The sequence below is a fragment of the Rhea americana genome, unplaced genomic scaffold, assembly GCF_003343005.1.
Source record: "Rhea americana isolate MKP2758 unplaced genomic scaffold, rheAme1 scaffold_28, whole genome shotgun sequence".
NCBI lineage: Eukaryota > Metazoa > Chordata > Aves > Rheiformes > Rheidae > Rhea > Rhea americana.
The window spans coordinates 415818-438824 of record NW_028186401.1 but is presented as its reverse complement, the minus strand read 5'-3'; the positions used below and the strand labels follow the sequence as shown (position 1 = coordinate 438824).

General features: G+C 35.9%; 2 protein-coding genes across 2 annotated transcripts in view; both read left to right on the top strand.

The window, feature by feature from the left end:
* The first annotated feature begins 3012 nt into the window (after positions 1-3012).
* CLPX (caseinolytic mitochondrial matrix peptidase chaperone subunit X) lies at positions 3013-22949 on the top strand. Its single transcript, XM_085308750.1, has 14 exons — positions 3013-3025; positions 3993-4153; positions 5614-5731; positions 10406-10560; positions 11622-11781; positions 13208-13249; positions 14398-14574; positions 15421-15585; positions 15930-16018; positions 16607-16771; positions 17826-18125; positions 19506-19598; positions 19844-19950; positions 21067-22949. The coding sequence occupies exons 1-14, from the start codon at positions 3013-3015 to the stop codon at positions 21155-21157; spliced, it is 1836 nt and encodes a 611-aa protein (XP_085164876.1). The 3' UTR covers positions 21158-22949.
* PDCD7 (programmed cell death 7) overlaps positions 22494-23007 on the top strand; it is a 3944-nt gene continuing 3430 nt past the window's right edge. Inside the window, exon 1 of the mRNA XM_085308749.1 lies at positions 22494-22514. Coding sequence (XP_085164875.1) covers positions 22494-22514 — 21 coding nt within the window. The remainder of the gene's footprint in view (positions 22515-23007) is intronic.

Sequence of the window (23007 nt, the reverse complement as noted above, 5' to 3'; positions counted from 1 at the left end):
GGGGGGGGGTGTCGCCTCCCCGCCGCCTCCCTGAGGGGAGAGGCCCGCGCCCGCGGAGGGAGCGCTGCCTGGCAGCCCCGGCGCCGCGCCGCTCTCCCCCCTCCCCCGCTTTTATTTTTACTTCCCCGGTGTCAGGTGGCGGAACGGTGCAGGGGGAGGGCCGCGGCCGCCGCGGGGCGGCGGGGGGCTGGGGCTCGGGGAGTTTCACGAAACGGGCGTTCGCCGCAGCGTCTTTTTGCGAAGGGTGAGGTGAAAAACAGGGTTTAGCTGAGCGGGAGCGGCTCTCCGCGCTGATTGCGCAATGCTGCTTGTGCCTTTAAGTGAGGTTTGTTAAGCGATGAGTGAAAAAATCCGGTGCTTCTTGCAGCTTCGAGCCTTTCTCATGAAGGCTTGCGCTCAGTTAGCGAAAAGGAGTTGTTTCCGAGTTATTAGGAAAGTGACGCTAAGCAAAGCAGTTACTGGCGGCTGAAGTGAAGGGTGCGTGCCACTTTTTACTGGTTTTGCATCTGTTCACGATCTCGCCCGTCGTAAGAACGAGATACTCTATGCTGCTTTTACTGAAAGGCAGGCAACCCCCAAATTGTGCTGAAAATCTGTACTGTTGCCGCGTTTGCAGCAAGTTTTTTGAAAAATGATACCCTCAGCCATAGCCGAATGAGTCAGAGAAGACTGTTTATTTTCGTGAGGTAAGTTAACTTGCTGCAGTTGAGCCTGTAGCCACATCTCTAGCATGACCTGTGCTGAAAGGGTTAAGCCAGTACTTCCAACTCCAGCCTGAGGGGCCTCCTGCAAACCCCTGAAACAATAAACTTTAGAACAGATAACATTCCGAATTTACTTCAGAATTGTTACTGTTTAAAGGTAACAGAATCAATATCTTTCTGTTTTCAAAACGGATACGTAAAAGGACGAATGAGACTAAAAACATATGAAGTAGTAAAATTATTTATGCATCGACTTTATATATGTRTATATATATACATACACATATATATAAATCTTATTTTGATAGTTGTAACTGATTATCTCTTGTGCCTGGTAGCGAGGTAGCGAAATTTGGATTGCTTGGGGGCTGATGGTAGTTGGTACAAACTTGAGGGTATTCAGGGTGTATGGATTGGTCTAGTAGATTGGTAGATTGAGTGCTTTTCGGGACAGAGATGAGAATTCTGTTGTCAGTCTCCATCTCTGTACCTTAGGTAGTTCCAAAAATTGGGTTGTTCCAAAATGTTTGGGCACTTTGGCCCAGAASTTGGTATTTATTCTGATATTCATCTATGAACTAAAGTGTAAAGGAATCATTTACTATTTCATAATCTGCTAATTTGAACACCCTAGATAGATGCCCTTGTTGCTGTCAGTAGTCTTATGTTTGGTACGTGCTCTTTAGATACAGTGGTTTCATTTGTTTCTGTTTTAGAAAAAAATGCTTTCAGTTTAAAAAAAAAACAAGACCTAACTGTCCCTAGTATATCTGAGAGAGTATTGCTGTGCCAGCCAGCTGGTGCATGTTTGAATGTTTATCAGAGTATCTGTGGAAAATGCTAGGCGTTGGACTGGAATGTTGATTGGTTCTGAGAACTTGTCTCTGTGCTTGCTGGTATTTATAAGTAAGTAGTTGTGGTAGCTTTATTCCTATTTYATTATTTGATTATACAATGATGTTTTGTCAAAAGTATCATTCAGACCTGTAGATGGGCTAAACATGGAAAGCTTTATCTCTGTTCATCAAGGTGACATAACAGTAATACTATTTTCCTATTTAGCCTATTTACAGCCTTCAGTATTCAGTGTGACTGGCAAGGTGAGTTTAGTATTGTGCCCTAATGGCTGACCAACTCTCACTCTTGTGAGGAAAAAGAGAAGTGTGTAATATGTATATATTTAAAGAAAGTTATCCTACTGAAATTACTTTTTTAATAGTATGTTTGTTCTACCAGGCCCACAGTGGGCTGGCCAGCATCTGCTGCTAACACCAAAACTAGTCCCACAGCTTTGCTGATTCTGGCCAGTAGATTGCATAGTTTGTAACGTGGCACTTGTCAACTTAGTGCTTGACGCTTTTTATCTTGAGTTGTCTAAGGGTTGTTTTGTGTTGCAGTGATACTTGGCAAATATTTAGTTCTCCTTCAGTGTTTTACAGACGGAAGTAACACTATTATAATTTCAATGAATTGTAATTTTACTGCCAAAAGTATCTCAAAATCACCTTTAAGTCCAAATATCTTAAATAGTGTGTAAGTTCATGAAACAAATTCTGTTTGATTCAGTATTCTTGGTTGTAACCTTGTGAGGGCTACAGAAGTTTTCTCTGTGAATTTAGGCTTGTCCTTAATGCTTTTCTTCTATATTTTTCTGTTCATGCATTATGGTAATATAATACAATATGATAGAGGTGAACTTTAAGTCTCCCCCTTTTGGTTAAGATTCCAGGCCTTAGTCGTAATTCAAAAGTGTTTTGGTTATGTTGTTTAAATTATTTGTAAAACACCTCTCCCAAACATAGTTCAAATAAAAATAACATTAAAGAGTACTAGCTTGGCTGATTGTTGGAGAATTGTTTTGATACTCAGCTTTCAGATTATTTGGATAACAAAGTTGCATGTACGTTTTATTGTGGTGAAATAAGTTGAATTTGAAAGTAAGTCAGAATTGATAATGTGTGATAAATGATGAACTGAGTTAAATTAAYGTAATGAGGAGTGAGTTCTGGTCATTCTACCTCTCTCAGAGCAAATAGACTGCAGTGCTCTTGCCATTCATATAGATTTTATTTTATTTTACTTTAGAAAACTTTTTCATCTTCTGTATAACCCTCCCCTCCCCATTTAATAGAGTAAAAAGCATGAATTAGCATTAGGCTTGTAATTATAGTTGTTACTATGTAGTTTTTCCCATGGATAGCTGTCCCAGAATTCTTACCACATAAATAGAGAAATTGCCTAGTTTAAATAGAAGAGTTTTAAGATCCTAATTCCAAATTTTGTGTGTGTGTTGAAAGATCCTACAGTCATGGGCATGATAGGTATAAAGGTTGATTTGCATCATGCCTAGTCAGGAAATACAGCTTTCCAAGTTGTTGCAAATGGAGGAAAGGATTGTTCAGTTCCTCAGTGAGGTTTTTTTCATGTTGGAGATAAGCTATTTCAACAAAATTAAGATTGTGTTAAATTAATTTATCTGACTATAAAGGGTCAGCATGTGCTAAGTAATCCAAATCGAGATCTGTGGTCCATGGAGTCTGAGACACTATTATGGTAATTTGTCTATAATAAGGAGACACTTCAAAGGTCTTTCTTTTTTAATTCCAAAATACATGCTAGAGGTTGATTATTTTTATTGTTCTTAAGATCCATTTCGTGACAGGGATGTGGCTTGTTTTGTGATGAAGTGGAACTCCAGATTGGCTGAAGTTTGAAGGCATGGGATACTTCTGGGTCATTTGTGGGTTATCCAGGCCATTTTTAATGTAATAAACGTTAAGGTAGTGAAGTGGATTTATTTTTGAATAACTGAAATTTGGTTGTCCAAAAGTTCAATTTTTGTTGCTGAAACCTTTGATTTTCATTTAATCTAAATCAATTCTGGAACTTGGTGCCATCAGAATATTATTAGAATATTATTAATCAGCACATCCAAAATTGCCTGTTTAATATATACGTATATATTATGTTTTGAATGGATTACACCTGTGGAAAACACTGTTTTTGTTTCAGCAATGTTTCTAAAGAATTGGATGAAAGAATGTGAAATAGTATATTGGAGTTGCCTTTTGCTTCAGACTATATTTTGAATGCGTATATCGTAGTTGGATACTAACAAGGTAGTTCCATTATTTGACTATTGTATCAGCAAAACTCCCGTTGCAATGTATTGGTTCATGTAATTAGCCTTTTATTTTCTTATTTTAACTTTTTATTCAGTGGATGTGTATGGTGAGTGGAAAGGAAAACGTATGTCCCATAACTTTTAAGGATTTATTTTGTTCTTAGGTATTACTTGTGGTCGTACACGCATCCCTGTTTTAGGAAAACTTGGGACTTTTGAAACTTGTTCCCTGAGAAGAATTCCTCTTAGAAACTTTTCAGAAACACCAGCATATTTTGCTTCAAAGGATGGTGCAGGCAAGGATGGTTCTGGAGATGGAAGCAAGGTAAGCTCTGTGCAGTATCATTTTCAGTAGTTTTTAACATTTCTTAAATGTCTTTAGTAATTTGTACTTGCTTTAAATTAAAATCTTCTTGGAATTTTTCCTAATTCTAACTCTTCTGACCCTTCAACTGTTCTTTTCCAAAAGTGACTGTAGGTTATCCCAAGTGGGTTTTTTATAGTAAATATATTTTTAAATGATTGTTTTCAAGCATTGACTTCGCAGTTGTATCAAAGGAGGACAACTCTGTGAGGAGACTAGTTTTACTTTTGTTAGTAAATTTTAATCTATTTTCATCCCAGTCTATTTCTGTAGTTATAGTTAATGAACAGCTTCTTCAGATAAATGATTACCTGAGGATAAAACTGTTTCTTAGTCAGCAAATAAGATTTTGAGAGTTCAGAGGGTACTTTGATAACTTTGCGTTAGTGTGGCATGTTCTGAGATCTAAGGGACTAGCCAGTTGACACACATCTTCTCTGAACATGCAGAGAAAACTTATTTTAAAATAATAAACACAGAAGACTAAGAATTCTTTTTTTTTTTTTTTGAGAAGTTTGCAGGGAGAAATGAATGAGAAAGCAAAGTGGTGTTTTTTTTAAAAAAAATAAAAAAGAAAAAAGGGAAATGAAGAGTACATATCCTATGAACTAATGCACGTATTGCAGAGAAACAGAAACGGACAGCTCTGTATTATAAACTATTCCATCCACATTCTGATGCTTGTAATTTAGGAGTCTTCTTATGAAAGCTTTTTAAGAAAGGAAGAGATCTTTGTTCTTATATGTAGTAACTCTTATTACTAGTGAAAGTATGAAGGCATAGAAAGGACATAGATTTTAAAAATGTTAACCTTCAAGCAGTAGACATAATAAGAAGGAAAAAGGCAAGTAGGGCTCTGTGGAATTGTGCCTTAAAAATCAAAATGGAAAATTTCTAAGCAATTTTTGAGATACTTTTTTTTATTGGCCGTGTCTTCCCTACAGCCATCTGCCAGCATAGCTGCATCTGTCAAGGACATAAGAAGAGTTGTGGCTTCAGAAACCTTTAAAATGAACACAGTTGCAATAGTGAAATTACTGTTATGTTTTGTTTTGTTTTTGTTTTGTTTTTCCTCTGGAGTTAGAATGAACTATGTTAGTAAAACATTCTTAGCATAGCTTAGCTCATTATTGTTCTAGTGTCAGGAAAATGATTCTAATGTAGATATGGGATATGTAGTTAATAGCCTCTTCAGTAGGCATCCAAAATTGGTAGATTCAGGAAATGCAGATATGTTACGTTTAAGAATGTTCATACTGTATGCTTATAGACTTTCAAAGCCTTTCAGAAATCCTGACAATACTTATTTAGTTTTTCAGCTATTACAGTATTCACATTACTCAGTTCCATAAGCACATTGCTAAATGCCTGATGTAACAGCTCCATTCTTTGGAGCTAATTGTCTGGAAATTTTTTTTTAGAAGTCTGTCAGTGAGGGAGGTAGTAAAAAGTCAAGCTCTGGAAGCTCTGGGAAAGGAGGAAACCAGCTGCGCTGCCCAAAGTGTGGTGACTTGTGCACACATGTGGAGACCTTCGTTTGTAAGTGTTTTTTTTTTTTTTTTTTTATGAATTATTTCTTCTTATAAATATTAAAAGATGTTTGTGACCTATGGTAGTTTGGATAGCAAGTTTTAGTTTGTTTACAACTTGAAATAATTACAGAATGTAAAGAATTTAATTGTTTCATTTGGCCAAATTAATATAAGCATATATTATCTTTGCTGATGTATTTGTGTAGTTTGTGAATGTGAAGTTTTGTAATAGCTGTTACATTTTATGTAGTGTAAAAAGTGTTCAAGCAAACAATACCGCTTCAACTACTGATGCTTCTTCCCGTCTGTTTTATGTATTTGTAATGTCTGTCCTTTGCTTACTAAATAGTAAAACTCTAATCCTGCCTGTAGTAAAGTGCTTTTTCAGCAGAGGGGTTAGTCTATTGCAGATGGCTTACTACAATCATCTTTTATGACAAAATGGGATCTATGGTACATTCAAAGTAGGAAGCAGAAAATGCAAATATAACTTACGTTTTTGGATTTTCTCAGATGCCTGATGTCTGGAGTAATAACAACCTTCTTTGAAGTATAGTCCAAATTAATGCCAGTTATGCTTTCAATTCTACCAGACTTGAATACATTTTTCTTATTTCAGTGCTAATGAGATTAGCCTAGAAAATAGTTGTCAGAAAGCAAGTACCCATTATCAGTTGATGGGGCTCAAAGAGGAAGTATCAAGGCATAGTCAGACCTGTGTGTTAAGGAGCTTAAGCCAAGGTCAGCATAAGCTCATCTAACAGTCRTTAGTATCCCAGATGGTGAAAATAATGAGTAGATGTGCATTAGTTTTTAATAAGTGTCAGAAAAGTGGTACTATGGAATTAAAATGATCCAAGCATCATGAATCATAAATATATTGTTGTTACAGTATTGTCTTAGGTTAGTTACAAGGATCAGTCTACTATAGCTATGATTTTTTTTTTCCAGAAATACTAAGCCATTCATTTATTTGAAACTATAGGCAACAAGCATTTCTGAAAAATCTGGCACTATTTCATGTAAGAGGACTACTTTATATGAACATTATAGAAGAAAATGTGACTGGTAAATGCAATCTCAAATTCAAAAATCACACTTGAATCATGGCATTAGAATGATGCAGCTGTTGTAAACAGCTTGGAACTGGAAATCCACTTCTTCCCTGTAAAAACAGTGTTGAAAGTGGTCAAGCTTGGCAGAAGCTTGAAAGTCAAAATGTGAGGAGGTCTGCTTTGCATATTCCTACTTTCCTCATCGTTGCACCTTCCCCTCTGAGACTTTGAGATGGGAGCCTTTAGAAAGTCTGTTGCTAGTATAAACTATTCAGATTGACACCAGATAATTTTGTAGATCAGCTTCATTTTGAGAACAGAACAGTTAGTCTTACTAATAGCTTAAAAATTTGAAAATAAATACTGTAGTTGCTCTGATTTCTCAGTAATTCCTGTTGGTCACAGTCGATTTTTCTCTGGATGCATTTTTCTAATTTAGTCTGTTAATTTGAGTACACTGCTTCCCAGCCAAACTGTAGAACCTAAAGTAGCAATAGAGCTAAGTGCTAATTCTCTTTAAAAAACAACAACTAAAAAATCCTAAGAAAGTATTTGTTCAGTTTTGTCTCAAAAGGAGAGAGTTTCTGGTTGTATTAGCATGCTGCAGCTTGATTTTCAGATAAGCTTTTGGTGTTGCTTGGTTAGAAAAAAGAATTCATTCATTCAACTCTGGTTTGAATTACAGACCTACAGAGCCTTAATTACGTATCTAAAGCCAAAGAAAATCATTAACATAGCATTTGTTTCTGTTCTTAAACATCAGATTTTTTCACTCATTTTGAGAGGCCTAGGGAAATAAAATACTGAATAAAAGCCAAATTCATTAGTCAATGAATTTGCAATTTGCCATTGAGTGCTAGTGTGACAGACTGGTTATCTAGTTGAGTTCAATTTTAATAGGACTTCATTATGCATTTGCCAAACCTGCACAATTATTTGTTTAGCTATATTTTTTCAGTAATTAACAACTAAGGAAGAACATGACAGACTTTAAGAGATTTTACTTTCATGCATTTTCTAAGCTGTGCTTGTATAGCCTCACAATCCAAAACAATATAAAGGGAGTTTTGTGATCAGTGAAATAAGATTTAAACCTCATAATGTGAAGTGAGATCTAATAGCTTTAAACCTGATTGCAAAAGAGCAAGTATTGTTACCGTAAGTCTTAGTGTGACACTCTTCTTACTGCCTTCCGCTGATTCCATTAGCTGACATTATCCAAAGCAAGACTTACCCTGCTACTGTCTGCACTTGGTAGGTTAGTGGCTTCCCTGCTTTTTCTCTTTGATGTCATTTTACCTTACAGCAGTGTGAAGACAGTCCATTATCTGAACCTTACAAGTATTTTTGAGATTAATCCTCCTGTTGTTCTGGCTTCCTGTACGCATTGTATGAATCCAGCATTTCTCTCTGACAAGATCAGCTTGTATGGATTTCAGAAATCATTTTGCAAATGCAGCCTCTGGCATGCTGTGGTACTACATGCCTGAATCAAAGCCAATGCTTGATTTGCTTTTTGCCGCATCATGAATATTTGCAGGTATCTTAATGACAGTGAGGTAATTTGACATGAAGGCTATTTCCTAGACTTTTATATGCTTGTTAACACATCATATAAAAACCACTCCAGTATTTAAGAATAAGAAGTTGCTTAAAATTTGATATTTTCTTTTTAAACTTGTTTTCCTTACAGTTCAGAACAAACTCCTCAAAATTTCTGCAGCAGTTGAAGTTCTGAAAACTCATATTGCTGTTTGTTTCCAGAATGCTGCGTAGACAATGGAGACTGGCCAGTTTCACAGCTGCAGTTTGCTAACTGTTCCAGTCCCCATCCTTGGGGTGCCCCTGTACATCAAAGTTACTCTGTAACCATGGACCCAGTTGGTCTTGCTGAAAATCAGGAAGAGCTCTGATAACCTTCCTGTGTCCTGTTTGGGGTAATTGATGAAAGTGAAGCACACTGCGCAATGATTTTTTTTTAATGAAAGATATTTTTAAAATGTACGATAGTAGTCTCTTAGCCTGCTCTTTCTTTTCTTTTATTTTCTTTTTTTGTTTTCTTCCCCACCATTCCTATGGACCTGTAAAGGGGGCAAGTATACTCATGGCTATTCCATCCTACTAAAGCTGAATATTAGCCTTGTGTAAGGAAAGATAACAACACCATGGCACTGTAGTCATTAAGAATATCAGAAGTGTTTTGAATGAGTATCAGGAATGAATTTTTTCTATAGTGGTGGTATGAGATAATAGTCTTATAGAAAGAGTGCATGCAAGTGAGTCTCCATTGCATTCCCATCAGTCATATATCAGTGTTTTGCACTGTTGGCAGAGAGAGCTTTCCAGCTACTCTGCAAATTTTCTTTGGAGYGGGGAGTTAATAAGACTGTGATGGTCACAGTATTATGTGCTACGCTATTTTAATAATCTGCTGGTCTTATTTATTCAGTCATAAGGTGTGTTTAGTAGTAAAACAAGTTTTGCTGATGCCAGCTTTATGGGAGGCAAGAACAAGTTATAAATAAGCAGCTTGTTTATTGCGAGGCCGTTATTAAAAATGGCTGGTACTAGATTGTGCAATCCACTTTCCAAAAACTTTTTGGAGTTCAGAAGCTTTGATCTTTGTTTCTCATGTGGCCATTTTAATATGAAGCAGTTATTTTAAATCAGTCATGTTACACTTCTATTGAACTTAATAGAGCACAGTGCAGTATTGAGACAAACCAAGTATCTATTTTGGATTATAAATTCAGTTTTTTATATATCATCTATTCTAGATTATTTCATCTCAGCTTTTGCAAAAAAATAGTAAGCAAAAGTTCTAGTTTGCAGGTTTTCAGAACCAACCTTTCCATATATATATATATAGAGAGAGAGAGAGAGAAATGATCTGTAAAGTCTGCATTAGGAGTGTCTGGATTTTGAAGGAAATTTATTCTGTTCTTGACATTTAAAAAGAAATAAGCAAAAAATCTTACAAAATATCGAAGTCCTGATCCTCTGTTGCATACCAGAGCTGCCTCTTTACTCTGTGTCAGGATGAGCACTTTATGTGAACGCACAGCACTCTGTGTCCTGGGCTTAGAGGACTGGCTCAGGCATGCTCCAGAGCGTTACACAGCCGGTAGGATGCAGAAACCAAAAGCTGCTCTGGCTGTCTTTTCCTGAGCCTGCCATATGTCATCTTTGACATTTAGATTACTTCCTCACACTATTGAGTAGACTGTCCCTGACCAAAAGTTTTTTGCCTGCTAGTTTGAGAGTTGGGAACTTTTCCTTTCCTGCTGAGTTGAAAGCTCCCATTAATCTTGCATCACTCCAAGACGCAGAATTTCCTCTTCCAAGTGTAGTACTATTGAAACCTAGGAAGTAGATTTTTTGCTTTCCAATTGTTTATTTGTTTGCTGCTATGCATTGTGACTTTTTGGGTAAATTGCATTCCTTTTATGTGAAATTTCATAGTCCATTAATTGCTTTTTAAGCTTGTAATGTGAACAAAGTGAAAGTGCTGTGTAAATACAGTGTTTTACAGGTGTTTTAATGTCCTGTGTATTACAAGCTGAGGCAGTTGAATGAGTATTGCTCAAGTAGTTTCTCTTACCACTTTTTTTCTACTGCTTCTGCAGCTTCCACCCGTTTTGTGAAGTGTGAGAAGTGTCACCATTTTTTTGTTGTACTGTCAGAGGCTGACACAAAAAAGAGCATCATTAAAGAGCCCGAGTCAGCAGCAGAAGCTGTGAAATTGGCATTCCAGCAGAAGCCACCACCTCCACCAAAAAAGGTACAACTCTTACCTAATGTAACTCTAATGTTCTCTTGTTCAAAGCGTGATTGAATGCTTTACTTTTTAACCTGTATCAAGTGTGTAATGGTGTGCTGTGACAGAGCAAGAAACAACAAGGATGATTAGTTGAAGATTAAACCGGTGAGTGAGTGCTATGTGACACAGCAGAATACTGATAAAAGAAAACAAAATCCACCACCAATGGATAAAAGTAGTTAGGCTTGTTTTCCTCTGTCTTGTGACTTTCATTTTCTCTTTGTAACCCTGAGACTTAATTCAGCCTTCACCAACCACAGTACCTTTACTTCCAACTGTGGTCTCGTATTCTGCACCGTAATATTACCAGCTGCTTCTTGTAGCTCCATTACTTTTTGTTGGGCCTGTTTCTGGGTTAGAACCGTAGCTAGTCAACATGCCTGTGGCTGTGACCTGGCTACTGCTGCATTCACACTGACCAGTCATTTGGTTTCTGTTTCCTGAGTGGAGAGAGACCTCACCATTTCTCTCAGTTCTTAGTGGGCTGRACTGGCTTCTGAAGCTATATGTGGCTCCTTGGTGAGCTTTTTGTAAGAATTTAAATATATTTGAAACTTCTGTTCCTTTTACAAATTTGAATGAAACTGACAACAGGGTCAAATATTAGTAGGGGAGAACTAGCAGACATGATGTGACTTTGTCTTATTTCCTTTGTAAATTTGTCAGTGTTAATTAATCAGTGTTAATCTGTTTTGTTTTTAAATGTTGGGTTTTTAGTTGTTAACTCTGTTACATTCATCAAGTTATATCAGAGAACAAAATAATGAGTCAGACTATTTAGACCAGCTKTGGTGGTTAGAGCTTTCATTTGTTCCATGTGTAATATATCCCAAAATCACTGGGTTCAACTTTGATTACTTACTAAAATTTCAGAGGGTATGTTATGAAACCTGTTTAAAAAAAGATAACTCAAATTTAGTTTGATTTTTTTTTTTGAGTGACCATAAAGTCTCTTTGCACTATATTATTTTTTTTGTGCACAGGTGTTACAGAAATGGTTTTAAGATTTAATTATTTTTCAGATTTATAACTACCTCGACAAATATGTTGTTGGTCAGTGTTTTGCCAAGAAGGTGCTTTCAGTTGCTGTGTACAATCATTATAAAAGAATCTATAATAATATCCCAGCTAACCTGAGACAGCAAGCAGAAGTTGAAAAGCAGACTTCTTTGACACCAAGAGGTTTGTATAATGTTATGTCCTTCTTGTTAAATAAAATTTACGATTTCTGGCCACTAACTTATATTTTTGGTCCTCTAATAATAATAGTTGTCCGTATACATTTAGTTTTTGTTCGTTATCGCTTCCCAAACGAATAGAATTGTTGCAGTCTTGTAAAAYGACCACTGATAGACCTGAACATAATTAGGTAAAAAACAACATTTTCAAAACTCAGCGTAGAGGCAAGCCTATTGCGTTAATAGTGTATGAAAGCTCAGAAATGGACCAATCTGTTTCCACTGTCCAAACTCAGTGAAGTGGTATTAAGTGTATATATTACACGAGGGAGTAAGTAAACCTTCAGAACTTTTAACATCAAATGTTCTGCAGTTCAGATAATTAAAAAGAAATTCTTTTTAATTTCACTGTATGTAAACTTCCATGATTTATTTCTAATCTAGAATTTTTATGATGTCGTGGGTATTGTCTAACTTCATAAATGATTAGCATTTTTACTGGTACACATTATCAGATATTTTACTTTGTAAACTGAGCCTCTTAATTTTTTCTTTCTAATCCCCTTTACTGCTTAACAGTAAATCTGCTGCTTAATCTGCAAGTAGCAGTGCAGATCATTAAGGTAATATTTTGCATAGTGAACTTGGTGAATGAGCTTTCTAACCTCACTTGCTCCCCGTGGCAGCATCTGTTGGTCACCRTGGTATTGTTCAATATCTAGCAGGTGTTGATGGAGTTGCTCTTGGCAATACTTCTGCTACTGAATAACTTAATCCTACTTCTAAAAATAAATTAGATCAACATAGCTATAGTTATCAWCTCTGATTCAGTTTTATTCTATCTTGCAATAAATAGTGTGCTAAGTAAACAATTACTGTTTGTTTTTAAATTTGCATTAAAAGTATTTTAAGGAGGGAAGGGAGGAAATATTAGTAGCACTGTTCTGGTAATGATAGGAGAGCAGTTGTGTACCTGGCAMAGGGAAAGTGCTGATTCTCTACAGAAAGATAAAGCAGTGCCTAGCCAGAGGAACTGATAGTGATATTTATAACTGATAATACTTTGCGAGATGCAAAATCTAAACCATTTATGTTTAACTGAGTACACCAATGCAAGTTTAAGGAAGTCTTTTTTTAAACTAAGTTGCATTAAAGTGTGTTTTTTCTTCTGTAAGTGCTTTTAAGATTTAAAATCTAATAAGAGATAATAATCTGTTACTATTATAAGTAGTAGAAAGCATACCGTAATTTTAAAAGCATGCAAGTTGGGATTTGGGTTAGATTTGAGTGCAATAAGAACTCATTCATGTGGGCATTTCTTGTGAGAAATACATTCGTTATACAGTGATGAAATGTATTCAGAAGAGGGCAAGAGGTGGAGCATTTGTAAACTTTTATTTCCTTATTTCTGTTTTCATCCTCTCTCTTAGAATTAGAAATCAGAAGACGGGAGGATGAGTACAGATTTACAAGTAAGTGAACTCTCTCCTCATGTCCTCCTCTGCAATATCTACTCTTTTGATGTTAATATAGAACAGTGTTTCAGTGACTGCTAGTTAGAAATATCAGGTAAAATCCCATTTGTTTTGCTTCTGTTAATAAACATAGTAGCATTGAAGGTACTTTAACTGAAGTTACTAGGATTTGACTCTAGTTCTAGATGGAAGGCAGGTAAAATGTAAAGATATCTCGTATAAAATTGCTGGTTAAATAACTATCTGTCCTTAGAATTATCCTTGAGAAAACAAGTGAAAGTTGAAACTTCTTTTGCTTAAATCTGAGGTGTGATTTTATTAGTAACGACATATAAAATGTGATGTGAGATAGATGTAAAGTTAAAGTTGTGTAACTGTTTTCTATGCTGCATATGTACTCTTAAAAAGGTACTGTCACCTTGAACCTCAGAAGGCCGTTTTTTTTCTGGATGATGACAGTCATGTTTATTTTTAGTCCTCCAGAACTCCAATGGCTATTGAACATGCTTCCTTAGTCTTGTGTAAATCGATTTATAATCCTGGTTATGCATCTTCAACTCAGTTTTCTTAAGCTTCAAATTTCTACCCTGCAAGGTTATTAAAACCCTAATGCTTTGGGGGAAAAAACAGACAAACAAAATGCCAGATCAGTCTCCATATCCACATACGAAAATGAAACTTGTGATGACTAAACTAAGACAAATTTGTCTATCCGAAGAATAGACTTGTGCATGGCTTTTTATTGTTAAAATTAGTCAGTTCTAGTTTCTTATCCTAGTAATCAATGAGTAGTGTTTACTGTGTTTTACATTATCTATTACACAAAATAAATGACTCACTTCAACTACAAATTTTCTGTAAGGACTTAGATTTCTCTAGCACTTACTTCAATGTAGTAGAATATTTTAGATAAACTATTGTACCAYTGGAAATTCTCCTCAAATATTCAAATACCTGCTTTTGTGAAACTCATGTTTTTTGTAATAGTTGCACCAAATTTGTTATTCTTTTCTGTGAACTTCTATAGTTTAGGTACAATTATACGTTCAAAGAACAAAACAGAAGAACAGGTATTTTTTATTGTGCATTTAAGATATTAGCAGACCTTGTCAGTGCTCAAACAGTACTCTTATTGTTCTCTTCAGAACTGCTGCAGATTGCTGGAATTAGTCCACACGGTAATGCTTTAGGAGCATCGATGCAACAACAAATGAACCAGCAGATACCTCAGGAAAAGCGGGGAGGTGAAGTACTAGATTCACCTAATGATGATATAAAACTTGAAAAGAGTAATATTCTACTGCTTGGACCAACTGGATCAGGTATGCAGCTGTATATTTTTATAGGCTTAAGAGATTTTCTTGGAATGGCTCACTAATGAGTGATTTTCCCTTTTGTGATTGCTATCAACTGGTATACATTAAGCTAAAACGCCAATTTCAAGCTAGCATTTTGTGATCTCATGTCATGGTGAAAAGCTGAACTAGATGACCTTGAGAAGAAGGCAGTCTGGCTGTGTGGTATCTTTTAATATGCGTATGTTTACTGACTGACTAAAAGAAACAATTTTCACTAAACTGAAATAAAATGGATTTGTAGTTTTCAGCTCTAGATGGTAAGTTTGAGGTTCTGTGGTTAGGAAGTGATATTTCACCTCTGAGACAGATAAGTGACAGAAGGCTAAGAAAGAAATTATGTTTCAGGATGTTCATGAGAAGTGGGAGTGTTTGTGCTGAAATGACAGCGTTTTGCAGACTCTGGGAGAACATATAGTAAACGAATTCTGTTTCTCCCTACTTTTAAAGCCAGAATGGTTGGACTCTGCACTGTAGCCTGTGTTTGCAAAGGACTAATGATTTATTTAATCTTTAGTCTATGCAAGTACATGGATTTTGATTTTTATTTATTTTATGATGTTTTATTTATGATACTGTGTGTGTTTCAAGTTGCCTCAGGTACAGTATTAGTCTAATTTGAACATACAGCTTGGCAAGATAAAAAGCATTGTTTGTGAAAACTGGTTCCCATGGAAAATATTCTTTTTGGAGTATATGAACATGCTGGCATAATTTAAAATGACTAATGACTGTACTGATGATCCTAAATACTTGGTTTGTGTGCTCTAAAGAAATTTATGGCACTTTTAACGTACAATTTTATTATATCAGGTAAAACCTTGCTGGCTCAGACTCTAGCTAAATGCCTAGATGTACCTTTTGCTATCTGTGACTGTACTACCTTGACTCAAGCTGGCTATGTTGGTGAAGACATTGAATCTGTCATTGCAAAACTCCTGCAAGATGCCAACTACAATGTAGAAAAAGCTCAACAAGGTAAATTTTGACACCACGTGTTTCCTGAGGCTCACTCATCGACAGTGTTTATTTCATCTAAGTACTCTGAACTTGCAGATCACCGTTGTTTCCATAACTTACATTCTTGTTGCATGTACCTAAACTTTAAGATTAGAAACAATAAAGCTGAAAGATGCTTTGAATTCACCTAAGCTTTTGATATTGTCCATAGTTTTGTTTATATATTCTGATTGTACATTTCTGCAGTCAAAAACATGGAAGCAGAACAGATTGCAGCTGTCTTAAATTCTGTTCTTCTCTGGTGTTAATTTTTCACTTTTCTTAAAAAGTAGAATCTTGCTTAAATTTGTCTTTAACTGCAGGAATTGTTTTTCTGGATGAAGTAGATAAGATTGGCAGTGTTCCTGGTATTCATCAGTTACGAGATGTTGGAGGGGAAGGTGTTCAACAGGTAAGTACTTACAAGGAATGATTTCAATTTGTAAGCAAACTGTTAGCTCAGGTCTGCATATATCCTGTCACATATCAAGTAGCACAGCAGTGTGTAGAATCATAGTTCTTCAGCTCCTGAATTATTAACCATTGAAACCCTCATCTCTCCTCTTTACTTTCATCACTCAAAGAAAAAAAAGATGGGCTCAAGACTGCTTCACAGCAATATTTTAACTGAAAATGTCTTTGCTGTTTTCCAAGAGCAAGTTATATGATACAGGCAAGAAATACGTAACATTTTCCATTTAAACAAAACCMTCAAAGCAACTCGTTACTAGCAGTGATATTTAAAAATACTTGATAGTGATTATCTGCATACGAGTCACATTAGAGATTGAGATTTTTGTCTGCCCTTGAGTAGGATTGCTTTTTTGTGATATGGAAAACTGATTTCTTTAGACAATTTTCTGTTAATTACTATAAAGGCATAAGGAATTAAAAAGATGGAAATACCTCTGTGCAAATAAGCAGAGTCTGACATGCCTTTTTATATGGTGCTACATATTAGATTCTTTATTACTTGTTTCTTTCCTCTATTTCTCCTTAGGGCTTGTTAAAATTACTGGAAGGTACTATAGTAAATGTTCCAGAAAAGAATTCTCGTAAACTACGTGGAGAAACAGTGCAGGTTGATACAACAAACATCCTTTTTGTAGCTTCTGGTGCTTTTAATGGTCTTGACAGAATTATCAGCAGGAGGAAAAATGAAAAGGTGAGTGCATCTGGCTGTATTTGAACTGAAAATTTGTCATCTTAGTTACCTTTCATGATATGGGCTGATAAGGCCCTGCTTGATCTACAAATGTATGAAGTTTGTTTGTAGAGCAGTGGTTTTTCYGTCTATTATCATGGAACTTGAGGTTACCGAATGACTTTCAAGGAGCCCAAGAAAGGTAACACAAAGCAAGYCTACTGTTAGTAGGCTTAGGTTAACTCCCAATAGTCTCTGCTTCCAAGGGGAAATTTTTAGCATATACAAATACAAAAAAGCTGGAAACCATTGACAGAAGACTTGCTATACATATATAAGAGTAACTTTTAAAGTTGTTGTAATACCCTGTGTTGTTAAAAAAAAAAAAACAGCGTGTATGAGAAACGCTTTGTTCTAGCAATGCTAATAGAATTTCTTTCAGTTAGAATGTACCAGGTATGAATCTGAAGAAAACCTTTGGGTATCAGTAGAAAAATATTTACTGTTGACACTCGGATAGCTTTTAACACCATTCACTCAAACTATCATCTTCGAGAGATAGCTAGTTCATTCAGCTTAGTATTTTATAAATTCACATTTGAGGACAGAGTGCTACTTGCTGCATCTTTCTGACAAATTGTGCACCTTGTTTCCAGCAGCATAAAAGCAACTGAAATCCAAATTACTGTTTAYGATAATGTGTGTTGCTATTCATATAAGCATTCCTACATGCATTTGCTTCACTTCTGAAGAGTCTTTTTAGTATTACTGGTACTCATGTATATTTCATAAATTTCTCAGAACATGTTATTAAGCTCTCTTATTTTAAGAAAAGCGTAGTTTTCTTTAGGCTGATGTGTTGACACCTTACTGGGAGAATTAAATGCTAAACTAGCTGATTACGTGTAAAGGATTTAATCTTACTGTTAAGTAAATTCTTAAGCCTGAATTAATATGTAATGACAGATAATCAGTCACTTCTGTGTATAGTAGAGTAATTAATTTTTTATGCATATTGAAGATTTAGTTACATAAATTAAAATTWTGTTCTCTAAGCATAATATTTATTTTGCAGTATCTAGGATTTGGGACACCATCTAATTTGGGAAAAGGCAGAAGGGCTGCAGCAGCAGCTGATCTTGCTAATATAAGTGGAGAATCCAATACACATCAAGACATCGAAGAAAAGGATCGCTTGCTGCGTCACGTGGAGGCTAGAGATCTCATTGAATTTGGCATGATTCCTGAGTTTGTGGGCCGTTTGCCTGTTGTGGTTCCTCTGCATAGCCTAGATGAGAAAACGCTTGTACGGATTCTCACAGAACCACGAAATGCTGTCGTTCCTCAATACCAGGCGCTATTCAGCATGGATAAGGTTTGGATTTTGCATTTTTATTTGAGAGTTTTTCAGTATTCTTGCTTATAGATACATAGTTAAAGCTGCCTCACTCTAAAGATGTTGTCTCTTCTGTGGCTACAGAACATAATCTGGTTGTACTTAACAAGCTGTTTGTAAAAGAAGTTGCACCAACTCTCTCAGATATTATTGCCCCTGCTTTTTTATAATTGTTCCTACATCTTGCTAGGAGAGGAGATAAATTTAACCTGATAATGAGCTCTAAAATCACGTTAATTGCTTGCTGAAGCCATTGCTCCATAAGCAGTTTATACATACAGTATAGAGTAARAACTCAAAATTTGGTTTTGTGATGGGATCTTGAGAAGTGAACAAAACCTTGTTTGGTAGTTTATCATTTGAAATTCAACATGTGTAAGAAGAATTTTCTTCTSGTTATCTAATTGTTCTGTTGTGTTTTGCCAATGCTGTACTCAGCTTTCTGGTTCATATATGGTCTCTTTTTTATTTAATCCAAAAAATTTTATTCTGATGGAAAATGATTTGTTTGAATAAAATGCCCATTATTCCGCTGGATATGCAAGTATTTTTTTTTTCAGCTTCAGATTCTAAAGGTATCTTGATTTCACTGATTTAAAGTTAGGAGGTGGGAAGACTTATGTGTTTTGTTCAGCCAATCCTTTGCTCTTATCTACTTTTACCTGTTAATCCTGGTCTTTCCTTTAAAAGCGTTGCTGTATGATGTGTTTGAAGTGCTTTTTAAGATTGCAGAAGACAAGCTAATGTTTGAAGGATCAGTTTATTGTCAGTTGGTCCTCAGTTGGCTGAACATATCTTCCTATTTTTTTTTTTGATGTAGGATTCTTTATTTTCAATATCTATTCTAAATGTTATGTATTTAAAAAAAAAGCTGGCCTTTTGAAAGATTCAAGAGGTGTTTGCAGGAAAGGAATATAAAAAGACAATGGAAGTAAGTTATTTCCTTCCATGTGCACTGTTCCACTCCAAAAAAACTGGAGAGCTGTCTTTGTGAGAGCAACTATCTGGAAGTTGCTGAATTGCTCTTTGTGTTAATGTTCACTGAAACATCAGTGACCTTGCCAAATAGGCATCAAGAGCCACCTCATGTGCTGTGGAGGTATTTGTAGAAGTTGCATTTAAATGACGTAGGCAATACTGGTAATGTTAGGGGAAAACAAAGTGTAGCTGAAGTTTTGCGTATGTAGCTGAAATGTTAAATGTTCTGGTTAGTAAAAAGTAAACCACTGCTATATGTCATTTTTCTCCTTTGTGTTGATTTGTACAGTAGTATCAGATAACGTTTGCACAGTTGCACTCAAAGCACTTGTGAGTTAGAAACAAAATATCTCAATAAACTTAAAATTTTTCTTTCTGTAGTGTGAATTAAATGTAACCGAAGATGCATTGAAAGCTATAGCTAGACTGGCCCTTGACAGAAAAACTGGTGCAAGAGGTCTTCGATCTATAATGGTAAGTAATGATAGTCTCAGGCTGAGTAAGTGAAACTACTTACATTCACTTAAGTGGTCCTAATCATGAGAGTTTTGACTCAAATCATCATTTTATTCTGGCTCCTTTACTGATKTAATAAATCTCTTTCTGAAAATACAGGTATTGAGTTTCTTAGGAGACAGTGTCTAGCTCTGAAAAGCACTTGCTAAGCATAACTGTTATGTAGAAGAAATGTTTTTCCCTTTTTTTTTTTTTTTTTGTAGGAAAAGTTGTTGTTGGAGCCCATGTTTGAAGTGCCCAATTCTGACATCGTGTGCGTGGAAGTTGACAAAGATGTTGTAGAAGGCAAAAAAGAGCCAGGATACATTAGGTAAAACTGTAATGGCAATATCGGAACAGACTAGTAATACAGCTAGACAGGTGTTCTGACGTTTGCCATCGGCACATGTATTTTAAATTTAAAACTATACACATGCCGTAGAAAGAATCTGATTCTCTGTATACCATACRCAATTGACTTAGAGCCTATTGTGTCCTAGAGACTTTGGGTTTGTATTGCTTTAGTTTTTAAATAGAAATCACAAAATAAACTTTCATATGAAGTTGTCTTAAGCTCTGTGTGTGTGTGTGTGTGTCTATATGCCTGTAGAAACAGAGAAGTAAATGATGAGCATGACAYGTTAATAGTAAAAAGCTGAAGTAAATGTAACTATACTGCAGTTTCAGAAGTGGAACTCTCTTTGCTTCTTTCTTCTAGTGACTWCTCACTTTGAAGTATTTTTTTTAGGCAAGCTCCAGGCCTCTGCAGTTTTCTCTTCCATTGCCCTTACAGCAATGGAGGACCAAAAAGAAGCATCTGCAGCTGATTTTTCGAGCGTTTGTTAAAATAATAGATTTAACGTTGTAAAGATCGTATTATGTTAATGATGTGGTAGAGCATTAAAGGATCGGACAAAGCTGGATTAAAATAATAAAAACAAGTAAACAAARGAGGTGATTGAGAGGGCTTGGGTCAGGTTAAGGACACAGGACTGGGATTTATGAATTCTGGCATGGTTTCCAGGTCTGTTAGAATGTTTTTGTGTGACCTTAACTGAAATACATACTTTGTATGTGCCTATATCTGTGGTGTAGCTTGYTTCAGTACACTTAGTTTCTCAAGGGGGATTGTTGAAGTGGAAGATGCTAATAGTTGCTTTCAGTTATTTTGCAGAGCACCAGCACTTCTGTTTGTTTAAAATTTGAAATTTACTTAACTGAATTCAGTGGCCTCCTGGTTCTCGGTAACAACACTGCTTACGGGTAGTAGTTTAAATCTGCGTAGCACCATTTTCAACTCAGAAGGTTGTTTTGCAGATGGCATGCTTGTCAGAACACTTCTCACCAGGGACTTTGCAGGCCRCTTGTTTATCAGAAGCTATGGATGTTGTCTCCGTTCTTTTCTCAATTTCTGTATCTGTGTCTGATCAGTTTGTTTTAATTATAGGGCTCCTCCTAAAGATTCATCTGAAGAAGAATATGACTCTGGAGTTGAGGAAGACGGCTGGCCTCGGCAAGCAGATGCTGCAAACAATTAAATACTGTCAGAATGCTCTCCTGCATAAAGCGCACTTGGTTATTTTTTTAAGATTACATCTGACTTCACAGTCTGATACTAAAGGCTTTGGATCGATCTTGAATATGATACATGATCAGGAAACATATTAGATAAATTAGATCATGTATTTTACTGTAACATCACATTGATTTATTTGGTGGACATTGTGTGGACTTGAATGGCATAATGTTCAAATATAAATTGTATATTGCTTTTGTTCAATTAAAATATATAGCAAATATAGCAACACCTGGATTGCTTTTTCTAAAAACCAAACAGCAATGCAGGTGCTGCCAATAGTTAATTTTACAATAATGTTACTCTACAAATGGGAAAACAAATTTAATAATTAGTAGGGGGTAAATAAACTCTTAGCTCCTCTTACAACTCTCACGCTTGGGTTATGTTCAGGTCAGTGTTAGACTTCTGCTGGTGTTTGAAACCGAACTGGTGCTGGAGTGACTTGTTACGTTTGGTGTGGGAGGAAGCCGTTGCAACTAGATTTTGAAAAACTCAAACACATTTAATAACACTGCTGGGTGATTTTGGAAAGATGTAACACTAGTTTGTTACAGTAATTTGGATGCAATATCAAATATATCCTTCTGTTCACCTTTCCATTAAGAATGTGTYTTATAGTCAGCTTGAATACTGTGGAAAAAGGTGAAGTCAGTAATCTACTAACTTTCCCAGAAGGGTAAAGAGGATTTCTAGGAAGCAATAGGCCATGTGGGTTTTGATGAAAAGTTGGCATAAATTTTTAAATGTTAATGTTCTAATATAGTACACTTTTTTTAACGTATTGGAACTATCATGCATCAATTTTTTGGTGCCAGGTATTTGCCCAACCTATCTTATAATGGTAAGAGATGAAAGAAGTAAATGTATAATATTTTTGATGTAATCAGTAGTAACTGTTCACATGACTGTGCTTTTTTAAGTTATATGCTTAAATGCTAGTATTGCATCTTGTGGTTTTGTCTCTGATTTTTAGTCTTACAGCAAAGCAGTCCTCCCTCTTCTGCTTTACACAAAAAGAAATTCAATCCTTTAGGAAAGTATTTGTAAAAACACTAAAGGACCTGTATGTTTTTTATTAGTTTCAGGAATTAAAATTGTTACTTAGAACTTCTTGTTCTTCAGTGATACATGGATTTAGGTTTTACTCACTTTTTCTTTCCCTCTCCCCCAAAGTTTCGTTTCAAGCTCTTTAAATAAAATTCCTATGGTTCTTTTCAGTCTAGTGGATACTACAGATATGTTGGTCTTGGGGTTTTTTTTGTTAATTTTTGTCATGTAAATTCTAAGTAGCAGTCATGCAATACCTGTGTTCTTACGTAGAATTATGTGACATGCAGTTTTAGCCAGCTCTAACAGATAATTCTCTTAGGATTTCACATTTATTTTCTGGTGAAATGACCCATTCATTATGGTTCAGAAAAGGCTGCGGTCAGGGTTTGAGGATCCTCCCAGGAGAAGTTCAKTCATCTCGAAACTGGAATCTCTAGTGAACTGTCTGTAACCTTATCCTCATTTTCCTTTTTGTAGAGTGAAAAATACAACAGCTCTTAATTCTGAAATCCTCAATGCAAATCCTTTTATAAAATGGATTGAAAACACTTTAACAGTTTTCCCTAAACAACTTAGTTTTGAAAGTTGTTCTGAATTATGTAATCAAGAAATGTTTTTAAGGAAAACAAAGTCCTGTGCAACTACCGTTTGTACGTCGATCCACTTTTGCTGTTTGAATAAAACGAAGTGAACACCGCGAAGAGCTTCTCTGTCCTGCCCGCTCCTTGCACTGAGAAGGGCGCGGGCCGGGCCGGGCCG

Coding starts and splice junctions, on each gene's coding strand:
- CLPX (XM_085308750.1), top strand. Junction 5,732..10,405: donor ACATGTGGAGACCTTCGTTT/GTAAGTGTTTTT, acceptor CTGCTTCTGCAG/CTTCCACCCGTTTTGTGAAG. Junction 19,599..19,843: donor GAGGTCTTCGATCTATAATG/GTAAGTAATGAT, acceptor TTTTTTTTGTAG/GAAAAGTTGTTGTTGGAGCC.